The 10422-nt window shown below is 50.1% G+C and overlaps 1 protein-coding gene across 1 annotated transcript in view; it reads right to left on the bottom strand.

The window, feature by feature from the left end:
- Positions 1–124: 124 nt before the first annotated feature.
- SREBF1 (sterol regulatory element binding transcription factor 1) overlaps positions 125–10422 on the bottom strand; it is a gene marked incomplete at its 3' end in the record, with an annotated part of 42247 nt that continues 31949 nt past the window's right edge. Inside the window, exons 11-17 of the mRNA XM_081840697.1 lie at positions 9955–10121; positions 8808–8976; positions 7822–7930; positions 5625–5728; positions 4103–4235; positions 2095–2334; positions 125–131 (exon numbers count right to left, since the gene is read on the bottom strand). Coding sequence (XP_081696823.1) covers positions 125–131; positions 2095–2334; positions 4103–4235; positions 5625–5728; positions 7822–7930; positions 8808–8976; positions 9955–10121 — 929 coding nt within the window. The remainder of the gene's footprint in view (positions 132–2094; positions 2335–4102; positions 4236–5624; positions 5729–7821; positions 7931–8807; positions 8977–9954; positions 10122–10422) is intronic.

Below are 10422 nucleotides of genomic sequence, written 5' to 3'. Positions count from 1 at the left end.
CAGAATTTTTGGAATTGAAGGGCAGGGAGGAAGGGTGCCCAAGAAGTGGACTGAGCCTGAAGGAAGGAAGGTGTCCAGATAATTGGGGGAGGGGAAGACATTGTTCCTCTTCAGCTACAAGATGTCAGGGGCTGAGCAGAGGAGGAGGAGGAATGGTGGAGACCACCTGCCCATCCTGACCCTTCCAGGGAGGAGGAAAAGAAAGACAGCACAGTGGTACCTCGGGTTAAGTACTTAATTCGTTCCGGAGGTCCGTTCTTAACCTGAAACTGTTCTTAACCTGAAGCACCACTTTAGCTAATGGGGCCTCCTGCTGCTGCCGCGCCACCGGAGCACGATTTCTGTTCTCATCCTGAAGCAAAGTTCTTAACCTGAAGCACTATTTCTGGGTTAGCGGAGTCTGTAACCTGAAGCATATGTAACCTGAAGCGTATGTAACCTGAGGTACCACTGTATAGTTTACAACAGGGGCTTGAGGAAGGTTGCAGCTCAGGGGCAGATGAGGGAGAACGTTGGGAAATCACGGGAGAGTCAGAGCAACACCGGGCTGACACGCTGTCATTAGGAAGCATCCCAGAGCCCCCGTCTTCCAGAACCTGGCGAGCCTTGAAAGTAGGAGAGCAAAGAGCTCAAAGGCAGAGGGCACATAGCAGCACCCGTAGAGGAGGTGGTGATGAGAATGAGGAATGAGGAAGTGGGAGAGACAGGGATGGAGATTCACTCGGGACAACGCCATTATCCAAGAGGCTGGGTTCTATAGCCTCTCTCTGTAAAGACTGATTAAGGGATATTGCCAGACAGGAGGACTTAGCCCGTGTGAAACCTGGGTTGTTTCTAGGGGAGCAAATGTACCGAGCTGCTCCAGCTCGCTACCTGGCGGATATCCACTACGTGGAATACCACAGACTATTTACCGCGGCTAGGCTGAATGTTCTTGACTCGGCGGTTCTGAAGGGAAGATATGGAGGAGTCCCATATGACCAGAGATTATGCCATTGTGCGTTGGGTGAGGTAGAATCCACAGAGCACATTTTACTGAGCTGTCCCTTCTACAACGATTTAAGACAGTATTTTATAACCCCATACTTACCCCAGCTTAGTCCCCGACAAAGAGGAAAGCAGACAGCATATCTGCTAAATAAGTCTTCTGGGAAAACAACTTTGTCAGTGGCTAAATTCCTTTTCCTGGCACTCAAGTGTCGGAAACGTATAACTGAATGCCTTGATGTGGGTTATCTGTGAGAGGTTTAGTACTGTGGCCCTACCTTATTTATGTATCCCTATGATGTTTTAGTTTATAATTCTGTATTGTTTTATTTCTGACTATCGGTCGAATAAAGGAAATTGATTGGTAAAGACTGAAATAAAAAAGGAGAGTAAGAAACTTTTCCTTGTCTTTACACTTTCCTGGGCAACCAGCCGGGAGCCGCTGACACAACTTGAGGCTCCATTTGGAGCACTTTAAGCTCCAGGACGAATCGGAAGCTCCAGACCAGGCACCCCCAAACTCAACCCTCCAGATGTTTTGGACTACAACTCCCATCATCCCTAGCTAACAGGACCAGTGGTCGGGGATGATGGGAATTGTAATCCCAAAACATCTGGAGGGCTGAGTTTGGGGGTGCCGGCTCCAGGCAAACTAAACACCACCCTCTAGCCTTGCGCCAAAGCCTCATTCAGAATCTCAGCCTCTGGATCTGGGCCGTTACACCCCCCCCCACCGTACAGCTACAGGCTCCACCTCCAGGGGGCAAGTAGGTACAGTGGTGCCCCGCAAGACGAATGCCTCGCAAGACGAAAAACCCGCTAGACGAAAGGGTTTTCCGTTTTTTGAGGCACTTTGCAAGACAAATTTCCCTATGGGCTTGCTTCGCAAGACGAAAACGTCTTGCGAGTCTTGCAATTTTTTTCGCTCCCCCCCCCTTTTTCTAAGTCACTAAGCGGCTAATAGCCGCTTAGCTGCTAATAGCTGCTAACCCGCTAATAGCGCTAATCCGCTAAGCCGCTAATAGGGTTGCTTCACAAGACGAAAAAACCGCAAGACGAAGAGACTCGCGGAACGGATTCTTTTCGTCTTGCGAGGCACCACTGTACACATTAGCTCTGCCCACCCCTTTAAGCGCCACCCCGGCCTCCCGCTTGGCCCCGCCCAGGCTCCAGGCCCCGCCCCCACCGCAACTCACTCTGTCGATGGCACTGGGGGGCATGTTCCCCGCCAAGCTGTCTCGCAAGTAGTCTCCGGCTCTGTCGCACTGGCCTAGGCTGCAGTCGAGCTTGCCCATCAGCACCCGCGCAGCCTTGAAGGTATGCAGCGCTGCCCGAGGAAGAGGATTCCTGCAGCGAAGAAAGGAGAAGCAGGATGAATCGCCAAGCCATCATTTCAGGGGAGGGGGGAAACCGCCCACCCCCCATATCAGCAAAGTTCTGTGTGGGCTGAAGAGCTCTGGAAAAGCTGCAAGGTCTGCCTTTGGCCACAGAATCCTGTTTCCTTTAAATAAATTTTTAAAAGCTATGGGTTTGTTTGCTTAAATTCAAGTTCCTAGCCCCTATGACGGTGGAACAATGCATCCTGAAAATGACCGGAATGAGAAAAGTTAGCTGAGGCAAGCTCCAAGACGGAGCTTAAGAACGTCAGAGGTAGACTTCCCCTGAACTTGGAGGTTCTCTATAGCCAACAGAGGCCTCACAGAGAGTTGCAAAACCCAGCTCTCCACAATTTTGATTCTTCTTCGTTTGTTTTAGGAGGAGATGACACTCAGCCCCCTGCCAATGTCGCTGAGCAGCCTGGCTGCCATCACACTCCTTACAAGCTCCTTGCAGGATTTTGATGTCTTTGGCCAGTCTGGCCTAGTGGTTAGGGTGTCAGGCTGCGGCCTGGGAGACCAGGGTTCAAATCCCCACTTGGCCACAATTTAAGGAGGATATTGACAAGCTGGAACGTGTGCAGAGGAGGGCAACAAAGATGACCAAGGGTCTGGAAACCAAGTCTTACGGTTGAGGGAGTTGGGTATGTTTAGCCTAGAAAAGAGGAGACTTAGAGGAAATATGATAGCCATCTTAAAATACAGTGGTGCCCCGCAAGATGAATGCCTCGCAAGACGAAAAACTCGCTAGACGAAAGAGTTTTCCGTTTTTTGAGGTGCTTCGCAAGACGAATTTCCCTATGGGCTTGCTTCACAAGACGAAAACGTCTTGCAAGTTCTTGCGAGTTTTTTCCCTCCCCCCCCCCCTTTTTCTAAGCCGCTAAGCCGCTAATAGCGCTAATCCACTAAGCCGCTAATAGACGTGCTTCGCAAGACGAAAAAACCGCAAGACGAAGAGACTCGCGGAACGAATTACCGTCTTTTTCGCTCTATAAGACACACCAGACCACAAGACGCACCTAGTTTTTGGAGGAGGAAAACAAGGGGGAAAATATTCTGAATCTCAGAAGCCAGAACAGCAAGAGGGATCGCTGTGTAGTGAAAGCAGCAATCCCTCTTGCTGTTCTGGCTTCTGGGATAGCTGCGCAGCCTGCATTCGCTCCATAAGACGCACACATATTTCCCCTTACTTTTTAGGAGGGAAAAAGTGAGTCTTATAGAGCAAAAAATACGGTAATTTCATCTTGCGAGGCACCACGGTATCTAAAAGGCTGTCACGTGGAAGGAAGCAAGCTTGTTTTCTCCTGCTCTGGAGGGTAGAACCAGAACCAGTGGATTCAACTTCCAAGGAAGGAGACTCCGACTAAACACCAGGAAGAACTTTCTAACAGTTAGAGCTGTTTGATAGGGGAACAGTCTCCCTTGGGAGGTGGTGGGCTTCCCTTAAGGTTTTTAAGCAGAGGTTGGGCGGCCATCTGTCATGGATGCTTTAGTCAAGATTCCTGCATTGCAGGGGGTTGGACTAGATGACCCTCAGGTGTCCCTTGCAACTTTCTCTATAATTGTATGATGTTGACCTGGTCTCCCTCTCTCTCTCTCATAGGGGAGCTACCTCACAGGGGTTGTCATTAGGACAAAATGGAGACAGGAAGACCTCTGAGCCACCCTAAGCTCCATGGAGAAAAAAGGTAGGATATAAACAACAGCAACACGTTAATATTTTCCCCCACCCCACTTACTCAGAGGCTTGGAGGGCCCTTGGCATCGATTCCACCAGCGGGTACAGGCGCTCCACAGCCTCGTCATCCCCTTGCAGGCCGTGGATCGCCATGGCAACCACAGATGCCCACCAGTGGGCAATGGGATCGGTGCCTAGAGGAGGGAGAGGGATATGGCGTCAGGCGGATCCTGCCAAAAACACTGAACCTCTTATGGCAAGATGGGGGGGGGGGGCTCAGAGGGCCAGATCCTTAGCTTTCCCCACAACCCCTTGGACCGGAGGGGCGGAGATACCCAGCTGCCAATCACCTGACAACTCCATGGGATCAGGAGACCCAATTCTCCTTTGCTCAGTGGCTTGAACGCCCAACAAAGATGATGTAACATTGAGGCCATGTCCGCACCATGCATTTAAAACTCTACGATTGCACTTTAAAAAAGAATCCTGGGAGTTGTAGTTCGTTAAGGGTGCTGAAAGTCACTAGGAGGTCCCTATTTTCCTCCCAGAGCTACAGTTCCCAACTCCCTGGGAAGAAGGATGGATTGATTGATTGATTGATTGATTGATTGATTGATTAAACCAGCCTGGGAATCGTAGCTCTCAGATGGGAAAGAGGGGGTCCTCCTAGCATCTCTCAGCACTCTTAGCAAACTACACCCCCCAGGATTCTTTGCAGGGGTGGCAATGTCTGTCTAAAGCAGTATCACAGTAATTTCAATGTACGGTATGAATGAAGCCTTAAACCACATTCAGTGTGTTTTATTTCTGCCCTGGCCAAATATTTCTCTTTTGGTGAATTTGGAGGGGGGGGATTAAAGTGATTGCCCAGATGTAGAGAGAGAGGCGTTAAGTGAGTTTGTGTGTGTAGAAACAAGCCTGCCGCCGACTTTAGCCACTGGCCCCGCCCACCACCTGCATGCAGCCCCCGGAAGGAAGAGTGGGCCTTGCTCTGCGAGAGGCTGCCCACCTGTGCCCTAAAGGTAAAGGGACCCCTGACCATTAGGTCCAGTCGTGACGACTCTGGGGTTGCGGTGCTCATCTCGCTTTATTGGCCGAGGGAGCCGGCGTACAGTTTCCGGGTCATGTGGCCAGCATGACTAAGCTGCTTCTGGCGAACCAGAGCAGCGCACGGAAACGCTGTTTACCTTCCTGCCAGAGTGGTACCTATTTATCTACTTGCACTTTGACGTGCTTTCGAACTGCTAGGTTGGCAGGAGCAGGGACGGAGCAACGGGAGCTCACCCCATCGCGGGGATTCGAACCGCCGACCTTCTGACTGGCAAGCCCTAGGCTCTGTGATTTAACCCACAGCGCCACCCACGTGCCCTAGGAAATCAGAAAATGTTCTGATGCAAATCGCCCGCTGCAAAATGCCCTGATTTGCACAGAATGACCACATCCCTGCCAACAGCAAAAGTGTCCTCCAGCCTCTATTTAACTGCGTAAACCTCTGGGCTTCCTTCTCCTCCCTGTCCCACAAGTCTCCAGTTCCCTTCCAGACCCACCCCGCCTAGGGAAACTCTTGGCTTGTTGCTCCCCACCTGTGGCAGCATCCAGACTGGTGCTGAGGGACGGCGTTGGGCTGGGAACGGCATCTGCACAGCTGTTGAGGAAATGCAGGTACTCCAGAGCGTCGGAAAATTCCCTGCAGCCAAACAGAGGAAACCAGGACGAGTTTTGGTATGAACGCTGGTACCAGAGCTCCGGTTTCCAGCAATTTAACCTGGTTTGGGCTTCTAGTTGGGGAGGGGGCAGCCAAAAGGAAGTCCCCTCCCCAGTACCCCGATCCAGCGCTTCCAAGGGCCCGAAGCGAGACACAAAACAATTAATGCGATTGAATGATTTTTATTTTTTTTAAAAAAGAGAAGCATTAAATTGAAAGCTTGCCCAACCACCAAAGATCGGGACCAGATCCTCTCCAGGGCTCCATCGCAATCCAGTTTGGACCTTACACCAGACATGTGTCTCCCATTTCCTCCAGAAACCCATTCACACAAGTCTTGACTGGGTGAATGGTGTGTCCAGTAGAATTTGGCCCTAAATATTCCTTTAGAGTCTGGGTCCTGCGTAACTTAGGAGGAAGGTGGGATCTTTCCTTGCACATTTTGCCTGCAAGAAGCTTTTGCATCACAATGCAGCATTCTTCCAGGGGCAAAAGAAAACTAAGTTCCCCTTGACATTTTTTGCAAATACCAATTCCATTTGAAATCAGCAGCACCCCAAAGCCACCACCCAGTTCTGGGGTCTCCCCTATCAACAACAAACCCTTCCAACACTGAGTTGCAAAACTGGACTCACCAGATATTCTCTATCAAGGTCTCTTCCACCCACACATCTGCAAGCACCCACAGCCCCCTTCTCCAAGCGGGGGGGGGGGGAATAACCCAAGGTCACCTTGGGAAACCAGCTGCAAATGGCAGGAAGCAGGCAGGATCCCACTACACCTCTGCTTAGCGGAAGATAAGGCTCTACAAGCCACAAGAACTATGTTCTCCCTCCCCTGTTGGAGGCAGTATGCTGGGAATCGCAGCTGGGAAGAGGACTGTTGCAGACCTCACCTATCGTTTCTCGGTGGGAATTATAAAACCTGTCAGCATGCCCTACGACCCAGCGGGAAATTATGGATGCAACTGCCCTTAGGAAAGGGCTGTGGCTCAGGGTGGGAAAGGTTCTCGGTTCAATGTCTGGCATCTCTGGGATTGGGCTGGGAAAAGGCTGAAACCCTTCAAAGCTGATGCCAGGCAGTGTGGGCAAATACTGGGTGGTCTGGTAGTCCGATTCAGAATAACTAGAGCCAGGGCTTTCTCGGCTGCGGCTCCAATCTGGTGGAACGCTCTGTCACAAGAGACTAGGGCCCTGCGGGACCTGACATCTTTCTGCAGGGCCTGCAAGACAGAGCTGTTCCACCAGGCCTTTGGTCAGGGCGCAGCCTGACTCCCTCCTCTGGCAATCTGCACAGAATTTTGCTTAACGGTTGCCATCAATTTGATTTTAATTAATTAGAATGAAATGTTTTTAGAATGTTGGATTATTTGATTGTTGTTAGCCGCCCTGAGCCCGGCTTCGGCTGGGGAGGGCGGGATATAAATAAAATTTATTATTATTATTATTATTATTATTATTATTATTATTAATAAGGCAGTTCCCTGCGTTCCAAGGGGATAGGAAGGGATAATCTGGGAGCAAGTGACATGGGTGGGAATCCCCTCTTCAGGGCAGTTTGAAGGGGGAATGGGCCAAATCTGCAACAAGGAGAATCAGTACGAACGGCCTTGGTCCAGTATACCTGAAGGAGCGTCTCTACCTCCATCGTTCTGCCCGGACACTGAGGTCCAGCACTGAGGGCCTTCTGGCAGTTCCCTCGCTACGAGAAGCCAAGTTACAGGGAACCAGGCAGAGGGCCTTCTCGGTGGTGGTGCCCTCCCACCAGATGTCAAACAGAAAAATAACTACCAGACATTTAGAAGACATCTGAAGGCAGCCCTCTTTAGGGAAGCTTTTAATGTTTAATAGGTTATTGTATTTTAGTGTTTTGTTGGAAGCCGCCCAGAGTGGCTGGGGAAACCCAGCCAGATCAGCGGGGTATAAATAATTATTATTATTATTATTAAACACACCATTTAAATGTTCTCACTCAGTATCTATAAATTTGGGGGGGTACCAGAACTGGATGGAGCCAAGACAGCAGAGAGCAACATGTACAGGGGCTTCAAGACCCGAAATCCGGTCCTCTCTTACCCCTCGTCGCGGCTGGCAGGCGCCTCACTCTCCAGCCTAGAGACACAAGAAAGGGCTTTCTCCAGCAAATGCTCACGGAAAAGCTGGGTCACTTGAGCCAGGGGGTCAGCTGCAAAGGGGAGAGAGAGGGAAAGAACATCCTTTTCTGATGGGGTCTTCATCTGCCTTCATCTGCCTCAGCTGCAACAAAACATGTCTCTCCCATATCGGTCTCTACAGCCACAGCAGGCGCTGCGACTCTCCAACAGCTTGACTTCATTCACAAAGGTGAACTCCTCCACCGTCTCCCGAGACAGAGGTATGCTGGCCAACCACCTGACAGCACACCACGAAATACCCTCTTGGTCCAATGGGGGAAACGAATAGATTGGAGGACAACCCTTTCCCATGAAGCCCTTGGCTAACATGGCACCCTCTGGAAGTTATTGGACTACAACTCCCATCAGGGCCAGGCAGCACAGCCAATGGTTAAGGGCTGATGGAGTCCATCTGGAAGGAACTGGAGACAGATTGTGAAGCAGGCGGATTACTATCGATCAGAACTACAATGCTGGCTAAACAATCAATCCGTCTTCCTTATAGGGAACTCTGGGAGTTGTAGCTCTGCAAGAGGAATAGGGGCCTCCTAACAACTCTCAGCACCCTTAAGAAACTACGGCTCCCATGATTCTTTGCAGGAAACCTTGGCTGATTAAATGGCACTGCTTCAAATTTATATTGCAGGTGGGTCATTGGGCATAGCTGAGATTCCTGCATTGCAGGGGTTGGAGTAGATTGCCCTCAAAGTCCTTTATGATTCCATGATTCCTGTCTATCAGGAGCTGCTGCCCATTTGATTCTCACAACAACCTTGTGAGGAAGGTTAGGCTGAGAGAAAGTCACCCGTGAGCTTCTCAGCGAAGCAGGGATTTGAACCCAGGTTTCCCTGCCGCTCCCCAAGTCCAGGGCTCCACCCTCTCGCATCACACCAGCCGACTTCTCCATACCTGGATTACTGGTAGAGCTGTAGATGCTCTCCCGAGGGCAGCTCTTCACGGCCCAGTCTCCGTCCACGAAGAAACGGTGACCCACAGGATGGCAGAGCCACTGGAGGGCGGGCGGGACAGTCCCACTGTGGGACAGCAGCACCTGCCGGGCGCTGCTGAGGAAGAAGCGCTGTGCCACAAAAGGAAAAGGAAAGCCAATCAGGGAAGCCCTGGGGGTGATCCCAGCATTCTGTGCCTACCACTTGCAAGGTGGCCAGTGGCTACTTGCAAGCCTTATTTTTTATATATTTAAAAAACAAATTCACCTATAAAATGTATATGCAACTTCACTGTAAAAAAAACACCAACAACCCTCAAAGTGGTTTGCGAAAAGAACAAAACAATAACATATTTTGAATATTTGCTGGACGCTGCTTTGGGCACATATGGTTGTGGAAATGTGGCATCCAAGTAAATTTGATCGATCAATATTTTGAGGCCCTTCTTCATGTGCCTCCTCTATGTGAAGTTGGGATGGTGACAAGAGAACAGGCCTTTTCCGCAGTGGCTCCCTATTTGTAGAACGCTCTCCCTAGGGAGGTTCACCGGGTGCCTTCGTTATATATTTTTAGTAGCCAGGCGAAAACGTTCCTCTTCAACCAGGCCTCTGGCTGATTAATATTCTACAGCCTTTTAAATGTGTCTGTTGTTTTGGTTTTAATTATTTGCTTGTGTTTTTATCTTGTATTTTATTCTGCGGACTGCCCTGATATCTTGCGATGAAGGACTGTATATAAATTTAATATAATAATAATAATAATAATAATAATAATAATAATAATAATAATAGGGCTTTTTTCAGCTGGAACTTGCTTGAACTCAATTCTGGGCCCTCTCAGGTTAGTGCCATTGCCATTCAAAGAGAATGTGATAACAACAACAACAACAACAACAACAACAACAATAATAACAACAACGATTTGGCTCTCCAGGTGTTGCTGGACCACAATTCCCCTCACCCTCAAAAACCATGGTCGATGGGCAGCCATAATTGGAGCTGTGGTTCGGCAACATCTGGAGAGCCCAAAGTTCCCCACACCCGATGGTGAGCTTAGCCCAAATGGAAGAGCTGAGGTAATATCCTGCACCCCACATCGCCCAGCCTTACCGCCAGGAAGTGACAACAGCGATGGAGGCTGGTCTTCACACGCAGCGCCGCTGCCACGTAGACCTCGGCCAGCGTGGCCACGGAGATAGTGTGGCCTGCGCACTCAGCCAGGTTCACGGCACTCAGCGCCATGTTGATTGCTGAGAGGTGACCGGCCACGTGCTTCCCTGTGGGAAGAGGAGGTGGGGAAACCCTTAGTCAAAGATCTTTACCAGGGGTAGGCAACCTAAGGCCCAGGGGCCGGATGCGGCCCAGTTGCCTTTTCAATCCAGCCTGCAGACGGTCCGGGAACCAGCATGTTTTTTACATGAGTAGAATGTGTCCTTTTATTTAAAATGCATCTCTGGGTTATTTGTGGGGCCTTCCTGGTGTTTTTACATGAGTAGAATGTATGCTTTTATTTAAAATGCATCTCTGGGTTATTTGTGGGGCATAGGAATTCGTCCATTTCCCCCCAAAAAATAGTCC

The sequence above is a fragment of the Podarcis erhardii genome (genome assembly GCF_964252035.2).
Source record: "Podarcis erhardii genome assembly, chromosome: 14".
Taxonomy (NCBI): Eukaryota; Metazoa; Chordata; class Lepidosauria; order Squamata; family Lacertidae; genus Podarcis; species Podarcis erhardii.
The sequence above is the reverse complement of the archived record's forward strand: the minus strand, read 5'-3'. Positions and strand labels throughout refer to the sequence as shown.